At 38.5% G+C, this 28,000-nt stretch overlaps 1 protein-coding gene and 1 long non-coding RNA gene across 3 annotated transcripts in view; one reads left to right on the top strand and one right to left on the bottom strand.

The window, feature by feature from the left end:
• The window catches only part of LOC116298776 (uncharacterized), a 231,119-nt gene that overhangs the window by 26,297 nt on the left and 176,822 nt on the right, over window positions 1–28,000 (bottom strand). The gene's annotated exons all lie outside the window — the stretch shown is intronic.
• On the top strand, window positions 7–28,000 carry LOC148911141 (coatomer subunit beta'-like). 2 transcript variants are annotated; one of them, XM_089029704.1, is made up of 28 exons: window positions 7–120; window positions 342–362; window positions 925–1,078; window positions 1,347–1,396; window positions 1,484–1,528; window positions 2,351–2,432; window positions 2,780–2,928; window positions 3,490–3,543; window positions 4,119–4,211; window positions 4,698–4,797; window positions 5,454–5,596; window positions 6,239–6,338; window positions 6,936–7,035; window positions 7,250–7,360; window positions 8,981–9,066; window positions 9,863–9,969; window positions 18,424–18,640; window positions 19,051–19,108; window positions 19,684–19,831; window positions 20,301–20,407; window positions 20,907–20,970; window positions 21,704–21,918; window positions 22,147–22,239; window positions 22,976–23,156; window positions 23,673–23,744; window positions 24,557–24,787; window positions 25,402–25,458; window positions 27,522–28,000. In XM_089029704.1, the coding sequence occupies exons 1-28, from the start codon at window positions 118–120 to the stop codon at window positions 27,579–27,581; spliced, it is 2,901 nt and encodes a 966-aa protein (XP_088885830.1). In that variant the 5' UTR covers window positions 7–117; the 3' UTR covers window positions 27,582–28,000. The 2 variants fall into 2 exon arrangements, with proteins under 2 accessions (XP_088885830.1, XP_088885829.1); XM_089029703.1 differs by having other exon boundaries at window positions 25,372–25,458.

Here is a 28,000-nt window from a genome sequence, read left to right as displayed (position 1 = left end):
TTGTAGTCAGCAGACATACCCGTAACCATCAGCTCGAGGTAGGTTATGCCACGTCGGCCATATTGACGGGATAAACCTTGAACATTCTCATCTTTGATCATCTTTTTTGGCTTCAAAATGGTAAATATTATCAAAACACATACTTTTATTCCTATAATATATCTTTACTTTATACAATTAATAGATATATCTTCATTTATCGTTGATATTTGTGATATATTTTTCTGTTAATGGAGACGTGTCACCGGCATATATTCTTCCTATACTGATTCTACTTGGCTAGAAATTCTTATTTTCTTATTTTCTTATTTTGTTCTTTTCTGTTTTTGCATTTTTAACAGCCTCTTCGACTTGATATCAAGGTATGTTTACATCCTGACTCAGTAATTTGTATTGAATTCATGAACCCTGACTGTAATACAACGATTTTTTTATCTACCCCCTAGTCTTGATATATTGAATGTATTGAAGATATTTTACTTATAATACACATTGGTAGACCCTAATTCCATTTTCTTTTGTGTCTATTTGACTATTACGAGTGGACTAGTATTTTTTATTTCACGGGTTAAATGCCTTCACGCTATCTTATGATCATTCGTTGGTCGACCACTCACAGCATGAGAAACTCTATATTCAACCCTAAAATATTATATACTAAGATTTACATATGCTACAATAACTGCAGTAAATATATTTATGCATAAAACTGAATAAAGAATATATATTGAAAAACAGGATTTTTTAGGGGAAAAGCTTGGAGATTGAAGAAAAACAACTTGACAAACAATTCCATTATATTTTTAACTACATTAATACCATTAATACAGAAATTATCATGCTTATACATGTTAAGTTCTTTTATATATCAATATATAATTTTTTCTGTGAGCTCCAAAGTTGAATATAATTATTTCATTCTAGCGTAAACTATCTGCTCGTTCAGACCGAGTCAAGTCTGTAGATCTTCACCCTACAGAACCATGGATGCTGGCTAGTTTATACAATGGAAATGTCCATATATGGAACTTTGAATCACAAACTCTTATCAAGACGTTTGAAGTCACTGACTTGCCAGGTACTGTAGGAGCTTAGAGGAGTAGATGGCTATGATACACCACCTACTGTATTCACCACCTTCAAATCTATCCAACTCTATCCAAGGAAATGAAATGATGAAAGAGAGAGAGAAAAAAAAAGTATATTTTCACAAATAAAAAATAAAATAAACTTGAGTGTTCGTGGTTACAGTAGAGTAGAACAACAGTAATATCGCAATAGTAATCTCATAGGTGGTCTTTTTTATTTTCACACATTTATTCTTATTTCATTCAATCTCATTGCAGTGAGAGTATCCAGGTTTGTCCCCAGGAAAAACTGGGTTCTGACTGGTTCAGTAAGTATCCTGAATAAAGATGTTTGGGCTTTTTTTAACCCAAGTTTATTACAAACTTCATGCTAAACTGCTTTTTTGCCCACACAGGATGACATGATGCTAAGGGTTTTCAACTATAACACTCTTGAGAAGGTAAATCTTCGTCCTTCAGTGCATATACTTCTATTGTAGTTGTTTCAGGGCTTGGTAAAATCCTATGCATTAGTCAGTTGTGATATTTCTTTAGTTTATAAAATATGTAATATTTGCTAAAAAATAAATAAAATAAATTTTTTCAACTATAACACTCTTGAGAAGGTAAATCTTCCTTCAGTGCATATACTTCTATTGTAGTTGTTTCAGGGCTTGGTAAAATTCAATGCGTTAGTCAGTTGTGACATTTCTTTAGTTTATAAAATATGTAATATTTGCTAAAAAAAATTAAAAAAATGCAGTACCAGCACTTAAGAGTCGCTGACCAAAACATGCTTTAAAACTCATTATAAAATAACTCATAAATCTCACGTTCTGATTGGTTGGGAGCGTGTGCTTAATGAGAGCATGCAGCAAGCGCACATACTTCAGTTGCTTTATTCCTATTGAAAATAAAGGGTATTATAATTTGTAGTTTATTAAAGAAGTAAAACACTTGCTGTCTCTGCTATGTGGAGTTATAAAGCACTTGGGGATCAACAGAACACTAGAGAAGTATCAAGAAGCACTCCGTTACGTGTCGTGCTTCTCCAAACACTTCTCTCATGTTTTGCCAACCCCAGCATGCTTTATGACTGCACACAGCACGTGCCAGGTATTTCTTTTTCTTCAGACTTATTACAGACTTACTGTATTCTGTAGAATCAGAAAATCAGAAAGCTTCCTTCAGAAAATTGGAAAAGTATTAAGCTCAGTTTCATGTGAATGATTATCATGAAGTGTGATACTGAATACCGATTTGTATTTCATTTGCTTCATTAGGTCCATGGTTTTGAAGCACATTCAGATTACTTGAGATGCATTGCTGTACATCCTACACAGCCCTACGCCTTGACCAGTAGTGGTAGGTGCACCTATATATCAAAATGCATATCTTAACACGTTTTACTTTTTAAATAATACTGAATAAAAGAGGAATGGAGGATGATAGATTAGAAAGGAAATTGCCTGTGCATTTAACATACTAGAGAACCAGTATGCTTAATGTGATATGTATAGAATATGGCAGAAGTTTTTCAGGGTCAACTGCATGTGTCGCGCATGGACCAGCGCACGGAATCTATTCGTGAATATGGGTGGGATCCTACCGAGGGCATGCATCCCATCTGTACAAGCGGAAAAAAGTTTGAATGCTGTTTATAGTACAACACAGTGCTTTATGATGCTTCAACCCTGTTTTTGTTTCTCCAGATGATATGCTCATCAAGCTGTGGGACTGGGACAAGAAATGGCAGTGCACTCAAGTATTTGAGGGCCATACTCATTACGTCATGCATATAGTCATTAACCCTAAGGATAATAACCAGTTTGCAAGTGCTTCCCTCGACAGAACTATCAAGGTAACAGTGTGAACTGAAATATTTTGCTTTAATATCACAAAATCTGATAGTACAGTGTGTACAACTGCATATTCTTTGATAACTTTGAGCCCAGTTCTGAAAGCTACACTTGTATTATACTGTATACTGTTTTTAGAATGGTATAATATACAGTATCTGTACAATTTTGAATGCTAGACAGTTTATTATAATTAAAGTTCAGTATACATGTATTTGAGAAAAAAAATTTCCTTCTATATTAGTAAATAACTATTCCATTAAAGATATTTGCGTCAAGACATGAATTAAGTAACAACTGAGGAAAACATTGTCAGTAATTTAGAAAAATAATGTTAATAACTATTATCCCTTTTTTAAGTAACACTTGTACCAATTTATTAATCTCATCCGAATATTCTGATTTTTGTATAAAACTCACTAGAGCTTACTGTAAGTTCTTTTTCAGGTTTTCCTGGGCTTATTTCTTGGAAAACTTTCTCCATTCCTCACTGTTTAGGATATTGTCAGTGCAGAATATTAATTTATGTATAGGTTTTTAAATGTACTTAATACATGTTTTAGGTATGGCAGCTTGGTTCTCCAACACCAAACTTCACTCTTGAGGGCCATGAAAAGGTGAGCAGATTGAAGACACTCTGTACTGTATACATACCGTAATGTATAAAGCATAATGATTGCACACATCATAGTTATAGCATGGTATTGTATCGTCAGCAATCACAAAACTCAGCATGTTCATTCCAGAAAATTGGAATGTCATAAACTGTTTTCACCTGCAAAAAACTAATTCAGTAATATTGTCATGATGCATTTAGACATGCCTTTGGATCTCGTATCTTAGCCAATAAGAAGTATCCATCTTGACCAGTCAATAAATATATAGCTCCTTTTGGGAACATAATAATGTAAAATGATACAATGTACAAAAAAATGACCTGTACATGTATACCGTTTACATGGAACCTTCTTTTTAATTATATGAAAAATACATTCTATTAATGCGGAACCGGATCCAGAATTTGCATGACTAGGCATACACATTTTTGTTTGTATAGCTCAGTCCCATGTGAACCCCCAAATGTACAATTTTTTAACCAGTTTTCAAATTTAATTTTGTCAACTCAATTTTAATATTGATTTTTGATGCATTATTGTACAGTGTAACTGAGTGCTTGATATTTACTTAACAGGGTGTCAATACTGTGGACTACTTTCATGGTGGAGAGAAGCCATACTTGATCTCAGGTGCTGATGACAGGCTTGTTAAAATTTGGGATTATCAGGTATGCAAAGCAACACATATACTGTACATATTGCATAAAACATATAAGATGTGAAATCTTATAAAGACCAGTGGGAAAGTAATTGGGAAAAACATAAATACATGTATGTAACCTCTATGTACACTAATGGGTGTATACTAATTTTTCTCTTTCCTGAGTGGCTCGACATTTAAAGTCACATGACCTGAAGTTAAAAGTCAAGCCACTCAGGAAAGAGAAGAATTAGTATCTTTTTGACGACAGCCAGTCAGGAGTTTCATAACAGATAAATGGGCTATAAATGTAACCTACAAGAAGATGTCATGTATATACTGTATTTATGTATCAGCTTTTTTGCTTTCATCTGATTACATGTACAGTAGCTCAAGCTTGAAGGCTTTGCTTTTATTCTAAATTTTTTTTGGTTAGCATTGTAAGAGTGACATATTTACACAGTATTATGACATTTTGGAGAATAATAAGATTTTGTTTTGTTTTATTCTGCAGAACAAGACATGTGTGCAAACACTGGAAGGTCATGCACAGAATATCTCCTGTGTTGGCTTCCATCCTGAGCTCCCCATCATCCTAACTGGCTCAGAAGATGGTGAGTATTCAGTGTTACATGTTTTCTTCTTCTATCATAATACCATTATATTTAAATGGTTATCTCAGTTTTAGCTCTGTAGGTAAGAGCGTCGGTCTGTTGTGCGGGAGGTCGTGGTTCAAGCCTCGGCCGGACCAACACTCAGGGCTTTAAAATACCTGAGGAGAAGGTGCTGCCTTTGTAATTATATCTGCAAATGGTTAGACCTTCAAGTTTTCTCGGACAAGGACTTAAAACCACAGGCCGGTCTGTCTTCATTATATAACCCTGTAGAAAGCGGACGTAAAATATCCACTGAAGACGCTGGTGACGACCATCTTCAGTGCCCATGCTAAAAAAACACCCTTGAGGGCCACAAGTTAATCAGTTAAAATATACTGTCACATGTCACCCTCATTAAATAAAGTCTTCTATAGTAATATCTAATAATAATTATTTTATTAGCGATTTTATTAGTCGAGAAATACTGGGTTCAGTTGGGATCAAAGTGCATTGTGGGATTGTTTTAGGGGACATACACAGTATTTCCAAAATGGCATCTATTTCATCTCCTAAAACAGTCCCACATGCACTGGCTAATTTAACCAGGGTTAAACATATCTTATTGACATACACGTATGACTGACTTCTACCCCATGTGTGTTGTTACTGTACAGGTACTGTGCGTGTGTGGCATGCCAATACCTATCGTTTAGAGAGCACTTTAAACTATGGCCTGGAGAGAGTATGGGCCATAGCCATGATGAAAGGTTCCAATAATGTTGCCCTGGGTTATGACGAGGGTAGTATGCTTATCAAGGTAAGTTTTAGCATCAGTCTGTCTTGATATTACTATCTCGGTCTGCTTATTGTTTGTTGACATCCTGTGGTTTTGGTCAGCATACTGTAATACACCGAATCGAAATACTGTAGTGGCGACTAATTTGAATGACTATGTTATCAATGGACTAGTGTCTTGATCATGTTAAAAGCGTTTTCACATGTATGAGATGCTATTAAGTCCAGAACAATAGTTATTGAAATAGGTCTACAGCCATATTTCAATTCAGTGTCCCAGGGAGGGGGGGGGGTACTCTTGCCTGTTTAGGGTAGGGATGTGCTGCTGAGCCCTCGGAACCCTGACCCTGTTCCAGAGTAAGATCGCTGAAATTCATACCCTGTTCCAGAGCGAGGTCGCTGAAAATCATACCCAGTTCCTATATTGTGAAAATAGATGCCCTGTTCCAGAGAGGAGAGGGTGTGATTTCATATACTGTACCCTGTCCCAGAGTGAGCACGATTTATATACCCTGTTCCAGAGTAAAATCGCTGAAAACCATACCCTGTTTGGCGGCACATACCCGTATAGCAAATATAGGGGAGTACCCCCCCACACCCCCCACCCCCGGGTTCAGTGTATAATTAGTATAATCTTTTTCTTTGTTTTTGTTTTTTTCTCTAGCTTGGGCGTGAAGAGCCAGCCATGTCCATGGACACTAATGGCAAGATCATATTTGCCAAACACAGTGAAATCCAACAAGCAAATCTCAAGAATCTAACAGGTGAGGTTTCACGTCACAGGCTTTTTTCATTGTTCCTATTCTTTAATCTTATCCATTCATTTTCGTTTATTTTTTTTTGTTTTACTAATTAGAGGGCCATGTAGTTATCAGAGTTTTTTTTACTACTATAAAGTGTCACCGTCTTTTTAAATAAACCCTAGTAGTAGTAGTAGTAGTAGTAGTGGCTTACTCACGCGCTCATTTTTTTCTTCATTTTCTCAACGCATTCACTTTTTCATTTAGTAATCATTCATTCCATTATTTCATTCATTCATTCACTCCATTATTATATTTTTCATTTCGGTTTTTTGTTTGATATTACATGTATATTTTATGGCTGTCTCTTTCTGACTCTGTAGGTTTTTCTGGCTTTTCGGTTTTTCCTCCCTCCTCTTAATTATTAGTCCTAACTAATTCAACTGGTAAGAGCTGTGCTCTGGGATCACACATGGACTGTGTAGTGGCTGCCCCAGAGGTGCCTTCACATGCTTTCAGTTCGACCCCTTTGAGCTGTGCCACTGCTGTACTCGGGTGGTGATTAGCAATGACAAGTTTTTTTTTTGTCTGGACTATTCTAATTGTATCATTTTCCCCCAGATGATGATATCAAGGATGGGGAGCGTCTGTCTTTATCTATCAAGGACATGGGATCTTGTGAGATATTCCCCCAGACTATTTCTCATAATCCAAATGGAAGGTAACATTCATACAGTATTGCACTTGACTTTGATCATAAGCTAACTGGTTTGGTGTCTTACTACTGAAGTGGTTACAAGTAGTATTGTCTTTGCATGGGATTATGTTTGGCCATCATTTGATGAGTTCAGAGTAGAGGCTTATTTTTAGATCAGAAGTACTATCAATTTTATTTATTATTTAATGAAACATGCTATATTAAACATCTTTTTCAGGTTCGTAGTTGTTTGTGGAGATGGAGAGTACATTATATACACAGCTATGGCTTTAAGAAACAAGAGCTTTGGCTCTGCACAAGAATTTGTTTGGGCTTCAGACTCCTCTGAGTAAGTAACACAGTTATATGTACTGTAACTTCATTACTTTCCAATGTCATCTCCTGAGAATGAATTTTAAATTGAATTTCAAATTTTATTAGTTTTATACATAAACATATATATATATATATATATACACATATATTGCATTTGAAATATATTGCATTTGAAATACTTAGATATTTTTAGAGCTATTTATGATTTATTAGCTTTATATAGTTTACTGTATATATTTTATTAGTTATGTTTTTGTAATTATATTGTAATGCGCGTTAGATCATTTATATGGATAGCGCACAATATAAGTTAATAAAATTATTAAATTATTATTATTAGAATTTAATAAAAATTTATATCTGAGTTTTTATATTCACTACATCTGTTTAAGAATTAGACCTTTCCCCCTCATGGTCTACGAGTCAATAACTCTTGAGGTGTAGAAGGCCAAATGGGCTTTATAATATAACTAGATTATTACGCGCACTCTGATTGGCCAAAAACCAATGAACTATTTCCCCATGGGCTGCACGCTTGCGCACGCTGATCTCAACGGATGCTCGCCTTTTTTCTCTAAATTTTCAAACCCGATGGCGTCAATAGCGTGCGCACAAGCGAGATGGGTGATATAACGCACGCTCTGATTGGCTGAAATGCCTATGAACTATTTGCCCATGGGTCGCACGGTAGATTTTTGGTCATATTATAAATCAGTTAGACAACAAAAAAGCACTCGCCCATGGCGAAATAGACACACTTGAGAAAATATAAAGAACTCTTAACGAGCTAGAGTGTCACTCGGCTTCACCTCGTGCCACTCTTTCGCTTGTTAATCGTTCTTTATATTTTCTCTCTTCTTCTCTTATGTCGTCTAACTGATAAATTGACTCTTTTTCAGTGTAGTTTGGCAGATTCCTTGACTAACACTCCACTCCTAGTCCTAACACTCTTGTTGTCTCACAGCAGTTACTTGTCCATGCCCTAAAGTTTTCAATGTTTCTCTTACTTTGTCTTGACATTCATATAAAAATTTCTTTCCTTACACGAGAACTATTATTTTTCCCTTTTTGACAGTATATTTATTGTCTTACCCTTCATAGATAGGTTTCACTATGCATTTGATACGTAGGCGAACTTCAGTAGGCAAAACTTATACATACAATAGGCAAAACTATCGTAATTTGACTCTTAGACCTTGATGGTGAAAGGTCTAATTGTTAGCACAAACTTACATGTGCTGTACTAATCAGGCAAATAAATGGATACAAACGACTTGGAATTAGGTTGAAATAATTTATTGTTTTGGTTTTCAAAATTGACACTTTCTGCTACTAGTGGTCTGTCACCAACAAACCACTAGTAGCTCAACCAATCAGAGCACAGGATCTGTAATAGACCATTAATAGGTTGTAGTACTGTATATAGCTACAGTGTAGCTCTCTCTTTCTGCTGGCCATGTTTTCATGACCCCTCCCTCTCACACCTCTCACTTCTCCCTTTGCTTGTTTATTCACAGTCAAAATCCACCATAGCCATGCATTGGCCTCCATTTAGAAACATCTTGGGATTGGAATAGAAAAAAATATATGTGCTGCTTTTTAATATTCATTGTCTTTCTTATTATTTCTATAGATATGGTATCAGAGATGGCAACAAAATTAAGATTTTCAAGAATTTTAAAGAAAAGAGATCATTCAAACCAGAGTATGGTGCAGAAGGTAAATACAATACCACAGCTGCAATAATACTCATACTGTTATTGTTACACAATCAGGGACCATGTACATGTAGCATAATTCTGAGTTGGGGGCTAATATGTTAGGTGCAAGGGAATGCCTAACCCCTGAAAATCGTGAAATTGGGGCTAACGCTCTTAACTCTGCAGTCTTTGAGGGCTTAAAACAACGGCCAGTCATCAGACAGTCTGACCAGAATTGAAATTTGTCTATTAAAACAGTTTGCCTTGCTGGTCATTTTGACTAGTAACATTAAGCCAGAAATGAAGTACGATATAACCAAACTAAAAGTAATTTGGCCAGTTAACTTGGCCTGCAAGTGACCGACGTTAACTTAAGCTCTGGTTTCTGATGACCCAAAGGAAGGTGTCAACTTGCTCTTCCAATGTGTTTGCCTATCACTACACATGTTGTCTGTACAGTATGTATTGTACATCTATTTACCATTTAATTCTGCAAAGAACATGCATAATAGAAAAAGAACATGCCTGATACGAGGCCGTATCAGCGCTTCTCATCTGCTCGCGCTGGTCACGATAAGGTTTAGAGAGAGTTTGAGTTTTTATTTGAAGAATTAAATGATAAACAACTTACCAGTAGGATAAGCATCTGATACGGCTTTGCATTTTCACTCGTCATTTTTACTCATCACTCGTCATTCCGTTACTTGTAAAAATACTCAGCCGTATTAGATGCTTAGCCGACTGATAACCTTTATCTATTAATCATAAGGACATTAACAATGTAATTCTGTCTACAATTAACTGTTTTTTTGTAGGTATTTTTGGTGGATACTTACTTGGTGTAAGATCTGCTGGAGGATTGTCATTCTACAACTGGGAGAATAATGAAATGTTGAGAAGAATTGAGATCCATCCTAAAAATGTAAGTTATTTAAAAACTCAGCCTCTGTGCTTAATATTCCCTCAAGATACCATGTTCCTCCATTCAGCCTCTGTGCTTAATATTCCCTCAAGATACCATGTTCCTCCATTTAGCCTCTGTGCCTAATATTCCCTCAAGATACCATGTTCCTCCATTCAGCCTCTGTGCCTAATATTCCCTCAAGATACCATGTTCCTACATTTAGCCTCTGTGCCTAATATTCCCTCAAGATACCATGTTCCTCCATTCAGCCTCTGTGCCTAATATTCCCTCAAGATACCATGTTACTCCATTTAGCCTCTGTGCTTAATATTCCCTCAAGATACCATGTTCCTCCATTCAGCCTCTGTGCTTAATATTCCCTCAAGATACCATGTTCCTCCATTTAGCCTCTGTGCTTAATATTCTCTCAAGATACCACTGTTCCTCCATTGAGCCTCTGTGCTTAATATTCCCTCAAGATACCATGTTCCTCCATTCAGCCTCTGTGCCTAATATTCCCTCAAGATACCAGTTCCTCCATTCAGCCTCTGTGCTAATATTCCCTCAAGATACCAATGTTCCTCCATTTAGCCTCTGTGCTTAATATTCTCTCAAGATACCATGTTCCTCCATTTAGCCTCTGTGCCTTAATATTCCCTCAAGATACCATGTTCCCTCCATTCAGCCTCTGTGCTTAATATTCTCTCAAGATACCATGTTCCTCCATTAGCATCTGTGCTTAATATTCCCTACAATAGATACCACGTTTCCTCCATTCAGCCTCTGTGCTTAATATTCCCTCAAGATACATGTTCCATGTCCCATTCAGCCTCTGTGCCTAATATTCCCTCAAGATACCATGTTTCCTCCATTCAGCCTCTGTGCCTAATATTCCCTCAGATACCATGTTACTCCATTTAGCCTCTGTGCTTAATATTCCCTCAAGATACCATGTTCCTCCATTCAGCCTCTGTGCTAATATTCCCTCAAGATACCATGTCTACCATGTTCCTCCATCCTCTGTGCTTAATATTCTCTCAAGATACCATGTTCCTCCATTAGCCTCTGTGCTTAATATTCCCTCAAGATACCATGTTCCTCCATTTAGCCTCTGTGCTTAATATTCCCTCAAGATACCATGTTCCTCCATCAGCCTCTGTGCTTAATATTCCCTCAAGATACCATGTTCCTCCATTCAGCCTCTGTGCTTAATATTCTCTCAAGATACCATGTTCCTCCATTTAGCCTCTGTGCTTAATATTCCCTCAAGATACCATGTTCCTCCATTCAGCCTCTGTGCTTAATATTCCCTCAAGATACCATGTTCCTCCATTTAGCCTCTGTGCTTAATATTCACTCAAGATACCATGTTCCTCCATTTAGCCTCTGTGCTTAATATTCCCTCAAGATACCATGTTCCTCCATTCAGCCTCTGTGCCTAATATTCCATCAAGATACCATGTTCCTCCATTTAGCCTCTGTGCTTAATATTCTCTCAAGATATTCTCTCAAGATACCAGTTCCTCCATTCAGCCTCTGTGCTTAATATTCTCTCAAGATACCATGTTCCTCCATTCAGCCTCTGTGCCTTAATATTCCCTCAAGATACCACGTCCTCCATTAGCCTCTGTGCTTAAGTATTCCCTCAAGATACCATGTTCCTCCATTTAGCCTCTGTGCTTAATATTCCCTCAAGATACCATGTTCCTCCATTTCAGCCTCTGTGCTTAATATTCCTCTCAAGATACCATGTTCCTCCATTTCAGCCTCTGTGCTAATATTCCCTCAAGATACCAGGTTCCTCCATTAAGCCTCTGTGCTTATATTCCCTCAAGATACCATGTTCCTCCATTTAGCCTCTGTGCTTAATATTCCCTCAAGATACCACGTTCCTCCATTTGAGCCTCTGTGCTTAATATTCCCTCAAGATACCATGTTCCTCCATTCAGCCTCTGTGCCTAATATTCCCTCAAGATACCAGTTCCTCCATTCAGCCTCTGTGCTTAATATTCCTCTCAGATACCATGTTCCTCCATTAGCCTCTGTGCTTAATATTCCCTCAAGATACCAATGTTCCCTCCATTCAGCCTCTGTGCTTAATATTCCCTCAAGATACCATGTTCCTCCATTATCTCTGTGCTTAATATTCTCCTCAAGATACCATGTTCCTCCATTAGCCTCTGTGCTAATATTCCCTCAAGATACCATGTTCCTCCATTCAGCCTCTGTGCCTAATATTCACCTCAAGATACATGTTCCTCCATTCAGTCCTCTGTGCTTAATATTCCCTCAAGATACCATGTTCCTCCATTTAGCCTCTGTGCTTAATATTCGTCTCAAGATACCATGTTTCCTCCATTCAGCCTCTGTGCCTATATTCCCCTACAAGATACCAGTTCCTCCATTCAGCCTCTTGTGCTTTAATAATGCTCCCTCAAAGATACCATGTTCCTCCATTTCAGCCTCTGGTGGACTAATATCCCATCCAAGATACCATGTTCCTCCTCCTTTCGCTCTCTGTGCTAATATTACCCTCAGATACCATGTACTCTCCATTAGCCTCTGTGCTTAATCTTCCCTCAAGATACCATGTTCCTCCATTCAGCCTCTGTGCTTAATATTCCCTCAAGATACCATGTTCCTCCATTTATTCTCTGTGCTTAATATTCTCTCAAGATACCATGTTCCTCCATTTAGCCTCTGTGCTTAATATTCCCTCAAGATACCATGTTCCTCCATTCAGCCTCTGTGCCTAATATTCCCTCAAGATACCATGTTCCTCCATTCAGCCTCTGTGCTTAATATTCCCTCAAGATACCATGTTCCTCCATTTAGCCTCTGTGCTTAATATTCTCTCAAGATACCATGTTCCTCCATTCAGCCTCTGTGCCTAATATTCCCTCAAGATACCATATCCTCCATTCAGCCTCTGTGCTTAATATTCTCTCAAGATACCATGTTCCTCCATTCAGCCTCTGTGCCTAATATTCCCTCAAGATACCATGTTCCTCCATTCAGCCTCTGTGCCTAATATTCCCTCAAGATACCATGTTACTCCATTTAGCCTCTGTGCTTAATATTCCCTCAAGATACCATGGTTCCTCCATTCAGCCTCTGTGCTTAATATTCCCTCAAGATACCATGTTCCTCCATTGTAGCTCTGTGCTTAATATTCTCTCAAGATTACCCAGTTCCTCCATTTATTTCTCTGTGCTTAATATTCTCCTCAAGATACCAATGTTCCTCCATTTCAGCCTCTGTGCCTAATATTCCCTCAAGATACCATGTTCCTCCATTCACGCCTCTGTGCCAGGTTAATATTCCCTCAAGATACCATGTTCCATTTCAGGCCTCTGTTGCTTAATATTCCCTCAAGATACCATTTTTCTCTGTTCCTCCATTCAGCCTCTGTGCTTAATATTCCCTCAAGATACCATGTTCCTCTCCATTCAGCCTCTGTGCCTAATATTCCCTCAAGATACCATGTTCCTCCATTCAGTCCTCTGTGCTTAATATTCCCTCAAGATACCATGTTCCCCCCAATTTTAAGCCTCTGTGCTTAATATTTCCCTCAAGATACCATGTTCCCTCCATTCAGCCCTGTGCCTTAATATTCCCTCAAGATACCATGTTCCTCCATTTAGCCTCTGTGCTTAATATTCTCTCAATGATACCATGTTCCTCCATTTAGCCTCTGTGCTTAATATTCCCTCAAGATACCATGTTCCTCCATTCAGCCTCTGTGCCTAATATTCCCCTCAAGATACCATGTTCCTCCATTCAGCCTCTGTGCTTAATATTCCCTCAAGATACCATGTTCCTCCATTTAGCCTCTGTGCTTAATATTCTCTCAGATACCATGTTACTCCATTCAGGCCTCTGTGCCTAATATTCCCTCAAGATACCAAGTTCCTCCATTCAGCCTCTGTTGCTTAATATTCTGTCAAGATACCATGTTCCTCCATTCAGCCTCTGTGCCTAATATTCCCTCAAGATACCAAGTTCCTCCATTCAGCCTCTGTGCTTAATATTCTCTCAAGATACCATGTTCCTCCATTTAGCCTCTGTGCTTAATATTCCCTCAAGATACCACGTTCCTCCATTCAGGCTCTGTGCTTAATATTCCCTCAAGATACCATGTTCCTCCATTCAGCCTCTGTGCTTAATATTCCCTCAAGTAATTACCATGTTCCTCCATTAGCCTCTGTGCCTAATATTCCCTCAAGATACCATGTTCTCCATTCAGCCTCTGTGCCTAATATTCCCTCAAGATACCATGTTCCTCCATTAGCCTCTGTGCTTAATATTCCCTCAAGATACCATGTTTCCTCCATTCAGCCTCTGTGCTTAATATTCCTCAAGATACCATGTTCCTCCATTCAGCCTCTGGCTTAATATTCCCTCAAGATACCATGTTCCTCCATTCAGTCTCTGTGCTTAATATTCCCTCAAGATAACCATGATTACTCCATTCAGCCTCTGTGCTTAATATTCCTCAAGATACCATGTTCCTCCATTCAGTCTCTGTGCTTAATATTCCCTCAAGATACCATTGTTCCTCCATTCAGCTCTGTGCTATATTCCCTCAATGATACCATGTTCCTCAATTCAGCCTCTGTGCCTAATATTCCCTCAAGATACCAAGTTTCCTCCATTAGCCTCTGTGCGTAATATTCTCTCAGATACCATGTTCCTCCATTCAGCCTCTGTGCTTAATATTCCCTCAAGATACCATGTTCCTCCATTCAGTCTCTGTGCTTAATATTCCCTCAAGATACCATGTTCCTCCATTCAGCCTCTGTGCCTTAATATTCCCTCAAGATACCATGTTCCTCCATTTAGCCTCTGTGCTTAATATTCCCTCAAGATACCATGTTCCTCCATTTAAGCCTCTGTGCTTAATATTCTCCTCAAGATACCATGTTCCTCCATTAGCCTCTGTGCTTAATATTCCCTCAAGATACCATGTTCCTCCATTCAGCCTCTGTGCTTAATATTCCCTCAAGATACCATGTTCCTCCATTCAGCTCTGTGCTTAATATTCCCTCAATATACCATGTTCCTCCATTCAGCCTCTGTGCTTAATATTCCCTCAAGATACCATGTTCCTCCATTTAGCCTCTGTGCTTAATATTCCCTCAAGATACCATGTTCCTCCATTCAGCTCTGTGCTTAATATTCCCTCAAGATACCATGTTCCTCCATTTAGCCTCTGTGCTAATATTCCTCAAGATACATGTTCATCCATTTAGCCTCTGTGCTTAATATTCCCTCAAGATACCATGTTCCTCCATTCAGCCTCTGTGCCTTAATATTCCCTCAAGATACCATGTTCCTCCATTAGCCTCTGTGCTTAATATTCCCTCAAGATACCATGTTCCTCCATTAGCCTCTGTGCTAATATCCCTCAAGATACCATGTTCCTCCATTCAGCCCTTCTGTGCCGTAATATTCCCCTCAAGATACCATGATTCCTCCATTCAGCCTCTGTGCTTAATATTCGCCTCAAGATACCATGTTCCTCCATTCAGCCTCTGTGCCTAATATTCCCTCAAGATACCATGTTCCTCCATTCAGCCTCTGTGCCTAATATTCCCTCAAGATACCATGTTATGCTACTCCATTTCAGCCTCTGTGCCTAATATTCCCTCAAGATACCATGTTCCTCCATTCAGCCTCTGTGCCTAATATTCCCTCAAGATACCATGTTCCTCCATTCAGCCTCTGTGCTTAATATTCCCTCAAGATACCATGTTCCTCCATTTAGCCTCTGTGCTTAATATTCTCTCAAGATACCATGTTCCTCCATTATAGCCTCTGTGCTTATATTCCCTCAAAGATACCATGTTTCCTCCATTCAGCCTTCTGTGCCTAATATTCCCTCAAGATACCATGTTCCTCCATTCAGCCTCTGTGCTTAATATTCCCTCAAGATACCATGTTCCTCCATTTAGCCTCTGTGCTTAATATTCTCTCAAGATACCATGTTCCTCCATTCAGCCTCTGTGCCTAATATTCCCTCAAGATACCAAGTTCCTCCATTCAGCCTCTGTGCTTAATATTCTGTCAAGATACCATGTTCCTCCATTCAGCCTCTGTGCCTAATATTCCCTCAAGATACCAAGTTCCTCCATTCAGCCTCTGTGCTTAATATTCTCTCAAGATACCATGTTCCTCCATTTAGCCTCTGTGCTTAATATTCCCTCAAGATACCACGTTCCTCCATTCAGGCTCTGTGCTTAATATTCCCTCAAGATACCAAGTTCCTCCATTTAGCCTCTGTGCTTAATATTCTCTCAAGATACCAAGTTCCTCCATTTAGCCTCTGTGCTTAATATTCTCTCAAGATACCATGTTCCTCCATTCAGCCTCTGTGCCTAATATTCCCTCAAGATACCAAGTTCCTCCATTCAGCCTCTGTGCTTAATATTCTCTCAAGATACCATGTTCCTCCATTTAGCCTCTGTGCTTAATATTCCCTCAAGATACCACGTTCCTCCATTCAGCCTCTGTGCTTAATATTCCCTCAAGATACATGTACCATGTTCCTCCATTGAGCCTCTTTGCCTAATATTCCCTCAAGATACCATGTTCCTCCATTCAGCCTCTGTGCCTAATATTCCCTCAAGATACCATGTTACTCCATTTAGCCTCTGTGCTTAATATTCCCTCAAGATACCATGTTCCTCCATTCAGCCTCTGTGCTTAATATTCCCTCAAGATACCATGTTCCTCCATTCAGCCTCTGTGCTTAATATTCCCTCAAGATACCATGTTCCTCCATTCAGTCTCTGTGCTTAATATTCCCTCAAGATACCATGTTACTCCATTCAGCCTCTGTGCTTAATATTCCCTCAAGATACCATGTTCCTCCATTCAGTCTCTGTGCTTAATATTCCCTCAAGATACCATGTTCCTCCATTCAGCCTCTGTGCTTAATATTCCCTCAAGATACCATGTTCCTCCATTCAGCCTCTGTGTTTAATATTCCCTCAAGATACCAAGTTCCTCCATTTAGCCTCTGTGCGTAATATTCTCTCAAGATACCATGTTACTCCATTTAGCCTCTGTGCTTAATATTCCCTCAAGATACCATGTTCCTCCATTCAGCCTCTGTGCCTAATATTCCCTCAAGATACCATATTCCTCCATTCAGGCTCTGTGCTTAATATTCCCTCAAGATACCAAGTTCCTCCATTGAGCCTCTGTGCTTAATATTCCCTCAAGATACCATGTTCCTCCATTTAGCCTCTGTGCTTAATAATCTCTCAAGATACCATGTTCCTCCATTCAGTCTCTGTGCCTAATATTCCCTCAAGATACCAAGTTCCTCCATTCAGCCTCTGTGCTTAATATTCTCTCAAGATACCATGTTCCTCCATTTAGCCTCTGTGCTTAATATTCCCTCAAGATACCATGTTCCTCCATTCAGCCTCTGTGCTTAATATTCCCTCAAGATACATGTACCATGTTCCTCCATTCAGCCTCTGTGCTTAATATTCCCTCAAGATACATGTACCATGTTCCTCCATTTAGCCTCTGTGCCTAATATTCCCTCAAGATACCATGTTCCTCCATTCAGCCTCTGTGCCTAATATTCCCTCAAGATACCATGTTACTCCATTCAGCCTCTGTGCTTAATATTCCCTCAAGATACCATGTTCCTCCATTCAGCCTCTGTGCTTAATATTCCCTCAAGATACCATGTTACTCCATTCAGCCTCTGTGCTTAATATTCCCTCAAGATACCATTTTACTACATTCAGTCTCTGTGCTTAATATTCCCTCAAGATACCATGTTACTCCATTCAGCCTCTGTGCTTAATATTCCCTCAAGATACCATGTTCCTCCATTCAGTCTCTGTGCTTAATATTCCCTCAAGATACCATGTTCCTCCATTCAGCCTCTGTGCTTAATATTCCCTCAAGATACCATGTTCCTCCATTCAGGCTCTGTGCTTAATATTCCCTCAAGATACCAAGTTCCTCCATTTAGCCTCTGTGCTTAATATTCCCTCAAGATACCATGTTCCTCTATTTGGCCTCTGTGCTTAATATTCTCTCAAGATACCATGTTCCTCCATTCAGTCTCTGTGCTTAATATTCCCTCAAGATACCAAGTTCCTCCATTCAGCCTCTGTGCTTAATATTCTGTCAAGATACCATGTTCCTCCATTTAGCCTCTGTGCTTAATATTCCCTCAAGATACCAAGTTCCTCCATTCAGCCTCTGTGCTTAATATTCCCTGAAGATACCAAGTTCCTCCATTCAGCCTCTGTGCTTAATATTCCCTCAAGATACCATGTTCCTCCATTTAGCCTCTGTGCTTAATATTCCCTCAAGATACCATGTCCTTCCATTCAACCTCCAAGCTGAATATTCCACTTCCCCTCTTAAGGTTCCCCTGAAGTCCATGGGGGATACTGCTCTAGTGGTATTCAGAAATCACAGTATTTTTTTATTTGTTGACAGATTTTCTGGTCAGACAGTGGAGAATTGTGTTGTATAAGCACAGAAGAATCTTTCTTCATACTAAAGTACAATGCCGATAATGTAGCTAAAGCCTTAGAAACACGCGAAGATATCACCGAGGATGGTATTGAAGATGCTTTTGATGTGCAAGGAGAAATAGAAGAAGTTGTCAAGACTGGTGTCTGGGTTGGAGACTGCTTTATCTACACTAACTCAGGTAGGAGAGGTTTTCCATACTTGAATTGGTGTAATTTTGGCTTAGTCAAATGAGAATGATCAATTTTTTGTGTACTGCAAGTGCAGTGGGACCGGTGTGGGAAGACGAGGAATAGAGTATTGGGACACAATAAACTTCTACAGTATCGTAGTATTTCAAAAAGGTAACAGGAATGCCTTTTGGACCATTGCAAAGACATTGCTGTTATTATTCTGAAATACTAAGATATAATTGCTTTTCCTGAAAAGGATTTATCTGTCTAACAGATCTTTATTATTATTATTTTCTTCAATTGTTTTACTTTTTGATGATCAGTTCTGTTTTGCAGTTTTCTGATTGGCTGCACAGTTTTTCCTTCGCAGAATGATTTTATCCTTTCTAACCACACATTTTATCTGTGATTGTTACAGTCAACAGGCTTAACTACTATGTTGGTGGAGAAATTGTGACTATTGCGCATCTTGACCGGTAAGAAATTGTTCATTATTCTGTAGAGTTTTCAGACAGAAAGCTTAACTATGGCAGGCATCCCAGACCTCCTGTATATCCTATATTTCCTATAATTTGTATAGGATCCTATAAAAAGCCTATATTTTAAGAAAACCTCCTATATTTCCTATAAATAGGACGACTGCTGATTGATACATTTATATTTTACACTGTTTAGCATATTTGGTGAAGGAAATAAAATGCCCCCCCCCCCCCCCCTCTTTTATTTATTTAATTAATTAATTTTTTAGCTTCTGTTTTTTTTAATGGCTTTTTAGTTCTGCAAATCATTGCCTGTGCACCCTCCCGATCCCTGGTTATGCCACCGAAAAGCTATCTTAGCTCCTATAAAGTGCATATATTTTTGGGAAAAAATCCTATATTTTCCTATATTTAGAACTTGCACAGCCTATATTTCCTTTCAAATTCGTCTAAAAAGTGGCTGGGATGCCTGCTATGCTGATAAGATTGATGAACTCATATCAGTAGTGATGTGATGCAAATGCATGGAGATCTTAATGTTTACATTCAATCTCTGATTTTCTTTTCTTCAGGCCAATGTACCTGCTTGGATATATTCCTAAAGACAGTAAATTGTATCTAGCAGATAAAGACATGACTGTTGTTAGTTACTCTCTCTTACTGTCTGTCCTTGAGTATCAGACAGCTGTAATGAGAGAAGACTTTGACACAGCAAAACAGGTGAATACATGAAGTAATCTCATCTCTTCTTTCCTCTCCATTATGTAACTATTCTTAACACACTTTATGTTACTTTGATTATTTCTTCATTTCAGTCTCATTTCAGTGTTCCAATTAATTGTATAAACTAAATACATTGACACTTAAAATAAAGTTATTTACTTTATTTTATATTATCTAACGAGGCTGGTATTCCAGGAAGCAGATGGTGAACACTTTACCCCTTCTCTCCATCAATAAGCAATAGACAATAGTTTATTTAAACACATATCACATAGGAGCTATCGCTCGTTAAAAACAGCGCTCTGTTTTAAGAGTATACAAAGCTGAAGCTTTGAAAAAAGACGTGGAGACCGCGAGGATCGAACCAGGGACCTCCAGCCCCAAAGGCTGAGCTACGCCTGCTCCTACGACTGTTCCTATTTCAATGAGCTGACTCATATTTCTATGCTATCGTTATCCTCGTTAGGTCTTGCCTACGATCCCAAGAGACCAAAGAAATCGTGTTGCTCATTTCCTTGAAAAGCAAGGATTCAAGCAGCAGGCATTGGCGGTATCATGTGATCCAGAACACAGGTACTTTAAAAGCTTATTATGTAATATTTTGCAAGATGCTGGATTTTTGGTCAGCGTTTTTTTGATACAACACAAGATTCCTCCATATGAAAAACCGGCTAGGTCTAACTCTATTCTGGTATCGCGATTTGTTGTGAGGAAAAATTGAATGGGTTTTGAAAAACTTGAAAAAATACTTAGCAATTTTTGCAGTGAATCAACTATTTGACAAAGACTCGATAAGCCATTCGCTCCAAAAGTCTTCCAGCCATGGACCTTGATCTCACAGCGGTCACGTTTTATTCTCATGCCAATGATAACCTGTATTTCACCCACATCAATTCATTCCCAAGCACTTGAATGCGAGGTCATGTGTGGTGTAATCTATTGTTCAAACTAGCATGGCTGCCAGTGAAAAAGGTTCATTAGTGAAACACAACAACCAAGTTCTACGCCCTGGGCTTTTGGCAGTACAAACCCCGTAAGTACGTACTTACAAACCTTTTATATTTGATTTCAGATTCGAGTTGGCTGTTCATCTTGGTGAACTGAGGACTGCTTACGAGATCGCTGTTGAATCTGAGGTAAGTCGTGGTCAATACTGTGGACATTTAGGCTCAACTTATTACAGTGGCGGATCCAGGATTTTTCAAAGGGGGGTTCCGTTTCTTAAACTGTGTATAATTCTCTTTTGTTTAGTCGATGTTTGACAAAAAAATTGGCTCTAATCACCTAATTTACTATCTAGTAACGGAACTTAAAGGTAAATTAAACATTATAACAGCAAATATTTATCATTTCGTGTTCAACATTATCCTTGTGGATACTTTTAAGCAAAATCTATATAAGACATTTCTATTACCTAAAAGATCAAACCTTGAAGGGGGGTTCCGTGGAACCCTTCGAACCCCCCCTGGATCCGCCGCTGTATTACTCGGGCTAAGCGTACTAAGCCATCTCTTAAGCCCCGTTTACACTGGCGATTTTTGCTGCAATTTTTGTGGCAATTTTCGGAAATATGAAATCTTTGTCTCATCCTTCAAAAGAGACATTCGTCTAGGAAAATCTTGGTATCCTGAAAAAAACTTTACAAGTAAATTCTTTACCATTATTTATTATGGACAAAAACGCAAAAAAATCGCCGCAAAAATCGCTAGTGTAAACGGGGCTTTAGTTTCGTTCTTGATAACCCGTTTTATGTTGGACTGAGTAATAAAGATCATCTCCTGCATACTTCTCCATACTGCTATGTAGCTACCCTGGCCACCTGCAGCCGTCCATGCAACTCTTAACTTCATTCTTTGTAACCCATTACAGAGCGAACGAAAATGGAAGCAGTTAGCAGAATTAGCTATATCAAAATGCCAGATCCAGTTAGCACAAGAGTGCCTGCACCATGCACAGGACTTTGGGGGTTTGTTATTGCTTGCCACATCATCTGGGGATGCAGATATGATCTCAAGACTCGCCATCACAGCAGCAAAGAAAGGAAAGAATAATGTGGCGTTCCTGGCTTACTTCGTTCTTGGACGGTTAGTGACCTCCTATTGTGTATATTTTGAATACTTCTTTACTCAGTACAAGGTGTAATACCTTATACAGAGCCTTTGGATTTCTATTTTTTTTTTTTTTGTCCTTTATTTTCCCCTTCCCCTATGCCTACTTCTACCTCTCTCTTCATCCTCTTCTCTAATTTTTCTTTATAAAACCTTTTAGTGCTTTGTTTGTTAGCTGTTATAAATATTGATTGTTTTTCGCAGGGTGGAAGAATGCCTGGATTTATTGTGCAGCACTGATCGGTATCCAGAAGCTGCCTTCATGGCCAGGACCTACGCACCCAGTCACGTGTCCCGGTAAGTATCACGTGGATACATCCCGTGGATGTATAAGGCACATATTGGGGTTGAAGAAAGGGCCCATCCAGAAACATGGTTCAAACATCATTAGACATCATCCTCAACATTAGTATTGCACATGTATTCACTTATAAACAGGCATACATTGGTATTGGGGTTGAACAAAAGGCCTATAGGCAGAGACATGGCTAAATCTTCACTAGATATCACCCTAAACATTAGTATTGCCCACGTATTCACACCAATAATATTTTACTTGTTACTTCTACTTGTGTGCCATTGTCGGTAACGTTTGTGCAATACAGACTTGGCTATTGCACTAAGGGTCAGGGCAGGGAGTAGTCCCCCCCACAGCCGCTTTCAGTGTCGTCACGCAACGCTTTCTCCCCTGAGTAGCTACTCAGGGGAGAAAGCGTTGCGTGACGACACTGAAAGCGGCTGTGGGGGAGACTAGGCAGGGAGATGATACAAGCCCTTACGTTATTGAGCAAAATGCAGGTTAAGTTCAGGTGATGTCAAAAATTATTCTTGGACACAAAAATAGATTTCAAGAAATAGGGGAAAAAAACATTGATCATGCAAGACATGTATCGACAGTACATACTGCCAAATTGCATATATTTTCACATTCCACCTTATACACTGTATGTAGTTATGTTTATCACTAACATCCGACTATGATTAATACTGTCTTGGCCCTCATATTTAACTTATCGTCCATCTTTTTGTGTAGAATTGTGAAATTATGGAAAGAAGACCTCGAGAAAGTCAACAAGAAAGCGGCTGAGTCTCTAGCTGATCCATCAGAGTATGAAAATCTGTTTCCCGAGTTCCAAGAAGCAGTCATGGCAGAGAAGTTCTTGAAACAGGAGAGGATGAGCCTTAAGCCTGCTATGCAATACAAAAACGTACCGGTTAGTAGAAGATCATTGTACTGGTATTCAGGACTGAGCACTCCTGAGCCACGCTTGGAAAGTACCCGCCACCCGGTTAGCTCAGTTTGTAAGAGCGTCGGTCTGTTGCAAGACGTAGTGGTTCAAGCCTTGGCTGGACCAACACTCAGAGTCTTAAAATAACTGAGGAGAAGGTGCTGCCTTTGTAATAACATCTGCAAATGGTTAGATCTTCAAGTCTTCTCGGACAAGGACTTACAGGCCCATCTGTCTTCACTATATAACCCTGTAGAAAGCGGACGTAAAATATGTGTCTCGTAAGACCGAGTTGATGGCGGTCGCGCCCCTAATTAAAAGTTAAAAGAGGACCACGAGTTTAACAGTTGAATTAGTGTCTGCTGTTATCCTATATAAACAAAGTTATTGTTTTAAAGTAACAGCAGGCTGCAGACAATTATACGAATATATAGCTGTACGTTCTTTTGTACAATATACTTATGGAGACTTGTGTAACTTTCACACTCTATTTTATTTCAGAATAATTGCGAAAGAGATGTTTTCCAGGAGATTAAGGCTGCTCAGGAGAATGGAACTTTTGACGCACTTGTTGTAAGTGTTATAAATAATAAACACAGCTGTAAATAATAATTAAATAAATCAATAGGATTTAGCAGTGGCATTTCCACACGCAACCTTGAGAAAACGGTCTATTGGAATTTGGAAGGTGAAGCATATTATAATAGAATAGGCCCTTCTTAGCCGATTCCAAGTCGCCATATGCAAAGGACTTACCTTGGCCGTCCTTAGATTTTCTATCATTAGGATTCTTTAGATGTTTTGAGAACATGCAGCCCCCTGGTTTTAACTGGGACTTCTCAAACTAATAAATAACTCATGAGGTCAATGACCAATGGCGACTTTGCATTGTAGTCACGTGCACGCACCTTGATACTTGATCAAAGACGGATCAAGACACTGATCAAAACACTATTCACTTTTTTAGTCTCACGAGATTCAAGAACAAATGAATTATTAATGAGAAGTTCATAGTGGGACAACTACCATACCATGCTATCCCACTCCTCCAAAAAGCAAACCCCAATGCAATAGGGGCAGCAGCGCAGCGCAGCCGTGACGTCATAAAAACGAAAACAAAGGCGAAATTCGGACAAACAAACTTACAAGTTTACTTTCAGCAGATAATTTTCACAGCCGATCGCAGGTGATGTTAGTTTACATGGGTTCTTATTGTAACTTTAAGTAAAAATAATAAAATCGGTTCGTACAATCCTCGTAGCGGCTAAACAGAATGCAATGTTTGTCCGAATCTTTAAGCTATTTTTAGGATCAGCGCGCTGCGCTATTGATATGTGTTTTCTGGATTGAGAAAAGCTCATTTAATTGTTTCTTCACATTACCAGTCAGCAGCAGATGGCTTGAGGATTGCAGACCTGGAGGAAGAGATGAATAACGTTGATACACAACCTCCTATATTCAGTGCTCCACTTGAACCAACACAACCTAGGCCTGCGCCACCACCCCAGGCCGCACCTTTAGTGGCAGAGCCTGCGCCAGAGCCACCCTCGCCATCATCGTCCAATGAAGTAAATCTACCTTCAAGTACAAATAAACCATTGCCTACTGATGATAAGGTAGTTGAAGCTGTTATGATTTGTTGGTCAGTCCCAGTTGCTTAGGGAAGGACGGGGGGGGGGGGGGGGGGGGGGGGGGACTAAGGGGAGAAACTGTGGTGAGAGGTGCTGTGGATTTTATGGAACTTTCTAGCTTACGCAGTGTTACGAAAGTTTATTAGTATTGAACTACGTATTCCTTAAATCTTCAGTGTTGTTAACCTCTGTAATAATAACCTAAATTATAATATAACCCTGTTGATATTGTAATACGTAAATACTTAAATCGTAAATACTTAAATCTTCAGTGTTGTTAACCTCTGTAATAATAACCTAAATTATAATATAACCCTGTTGATATTGTAATACGTAAATACTTAAATCGTAAATACTTAAATCTTCAGTGTTGTTAACCTCTGTAATAATAACCTAAATTATAATATAACCCTGTTGATATTGTAATACGTAAATACTTAAATCGTAAATACTTAAATCTTCAGTGTTTTTAACCTCTGTAATATAATAACCCTTATACTTGTATCTCTTGTTTCTGTCTTCCTTCCATTCTTATTTATCTAGTTAAATGTTTGTTTTTATACAAACAGCTCAAACTCCTGATGTACGTTATGTTACAGGATGACGACGACGATCTCGATTTCGAAGACGCAGCAGGCGACAACCAATTTGACGATGTGAGTCTTTTATTGTATTATTACTTGCTATTTACTCCTCCTGCCCCCCTTTTAGAGACCATCCCACATCATGCCCTAAGACTTCAATTCTAATATCTCTTGCGAGTTTGATCACAGACAGCCTTACTTCGCCTAGCCTCATGCGCAGTCGTCCTTAGGGTCTGTCACGCAACATAGGAGGCTATGCATTCCAAGAGGATAGAACATGGACCTTTTCTGAGATAGAAAACATGGTGCATTATGATCTACACTGTAGTTTCTGTACAAACATCTTTTGTTCATCATGGCTTATATGGTGTTGTTTGTACCGAAGCTAGACCACGATGCATCCGGTTTATTCATCCAAGTAAAGGCCTATTAAAATTAGAGTGTAGACGACAAAGGTATCAAAGAAAGATATTGTCATTAAGGTGGCTGGACCCCCTCACGCTTGACCGCTACCTTCCACTTTTGGAACGCTGGTGCATAAACGTGTTTTATCCGATTGCAAATCTTTTTTGTCAGTTGTGACAAACGTCCCACGTTTTAATAAAAAAAACTGTGTATTACCATGCTTCGGGAGTAAATCGGAAAGCGGTCAAGCGAGATCAGACCGTGCATGGTGCGAAAGAATTCGGTGTTATGGTCATTAGCAAACAATAGAATTCCCAGAGCATCAAATCGTTGGGAAACGATCAATGTTTTCTGTATTTCTCGTTCGCTTTAGACCGCTTTAAATGAGTTCAATAGTCTTGCAATTTTGTGTAATATTAGTTTAAGTTCTAATTTGTATCCTGACGTAGTTTTGAGAGAAATGATCAGCGAATTTTAGAATGATGGAAGATCTTGTAAGATTGACTAGAAAAGTGCGATGAAAAGTGCGTATCAAATGTTTACCCCGTCTTCTGCACTATACGTTTTCACAAAATCGCATAAGTCGATTACCTTCAAAATGTTACTTTTAAAACTAGATACAGAGTAAAACTAAATGAGCAATGACTTTTGTGAATATATAGCTCTGAAATATTAATTTCGGTCGTATGAAATCCACTGTTTAGTTTTGAAGTAGATTATGCACTCTATTTAAAGAATCTCAAATATCTCATAATTAGCTAGATAGATTTTTTCAAAAATCCCTACAAATGGAGGCATCCAGTATATAATTATGTGGTACAAAGCATTTTAGTGTTGAACGCTCTGCAAAGCTAAAATTATTTTCTAAACGAAAACAAATATTTCATCATAACCACGTGTTATGACGTCCGATCTCATTAAAAACTGCATCAAACATTAATTCAATCTTTATGTGACTTATGTGCAAAAAAGATTTGCAATCGGATAAAACACGTTTATGCCCCAGCGTTCCAAAAGTGGAAGGTAGCGGTCAAGCGTGAGGGGGTCCAGGCACCTTAAAGGCTTGGTAGAAAATCTTGGATTGTGTTATTCTGACTTTTTGTACTTGTGTCACGTCACGTCACGTCATCTCGGTACATTAACCCCAAATGACTTGATGCTTTTACACCCTTGATGAATTTCAATTGATTCACTATTGATGTATGGCGAAATAGTACGATATACATTGATTTTACTTGGCCTGTGAAAAATGTATAAATAGTGACTAACAGTCAAAGTAAAGTAATATAAAACAATGGAATTTGTGCCTACCATTGCGTTGACTGTTCTTCCACGGATAAGTTAAAACCACTACTATGTATTATACGTATACACTTATTTCAATAAAGTTAGTCACCAAAAATCTAGAAAGCTGAGATCACTGAGCTTCATGGGATACTTTTCATATCAAAAAAGCATATATATACGAAGTTTTTTTGATACAAACTGGAGCTCGATGATGCTCAAAAAAGGTGTGACTGTAACCGGTAAAAAATGTCCATGAACAGTTATCAAGCGGTTGAACGTGTAAAATGAATCTACCCATAATCCTTGTCGGCCTCAGCTTTATAGCTTTTTAGGGGACTAACTTAATTGAAATAAGTGTAGTTTTTTCACGGGCCAATCATAAAACCACCCAGTGTTTGCACATTATTGTCTTCATATATTGAATCGATGTTTATTTATTACAGGATGATTTCAATTTTGATGACGATGACTTAATGGACGACGATGATCTCCTAGATGATTAGATGAATTTATTGATATTACAGTTCTTTGGGATATTAATCAGTTTACTCTAAGAATCACTCTAGGCCTTTTAGTGTAGTGACGTACAAAATAAAAATCAGATTTCTTTAAAGAGGGGAAAGAACTTCCGGTATACAAGCACACTTTGATGAACAGAAAACATTTGTGAGCCATTTATGTTCGTTTTGTCAAATTGTCATCAAATACCTTCAGAAATGCCAGTGTGATTTTTTTTCTCCCAAAACCCCGTTGGCTACATACAGTATATGAATGATCAAAACAAAATAAACGACAGCTAATTGGAAGTAATTCAAAAATTATATAATACAGGTCTAAAAAGCGTTTTAAAACTAGTCCTTATGTATGTTAAATGTATATTAAATACAAAGAAATACTAATAAATATAGAGTGGTATACGCTT

This window comes from Actinia tenebrosa, unplaced genomic scaffold, assembly GCF_029948245.1.
Source record: "Actinia tenebrosa isolate PJP-AT-01 unplaced genomic scaffold, QUT_ActTen_1.0 PGA_scaffold14__42_contigs__length_11649687, whole genome shotgun sequence".
Classification (NCBI taxonomy): Eukaryota; Metazoa; Cnidaria; class Anthozoa; order Actiniaria; family Actiniidae; genus Actinia; species Actinia tenebrosa.
This window is presented reverse-complemented; position numbering and strand designations above follow the sequence as displayed.

Excerpts from the sequence above, each read along its gene's own strand:
- LOC148911141 (XM_089029703.1), top strand. Across the intron at positions 7,036-7,249 it reads TCTCATAATCCAAATGGAAG|GTTCGTAGTTGTTTGTGGAG; the intron begins GTAACATTCATA and ends CATCTTTTTCAG. Across the intron at positions 24,788-25,371 it reads CATTGCCTACTGATGATAAG|CTCAAACTCCTGATGTACGT; the intron begins GTAGTTGAAGCT and ends TTATACAAACAG.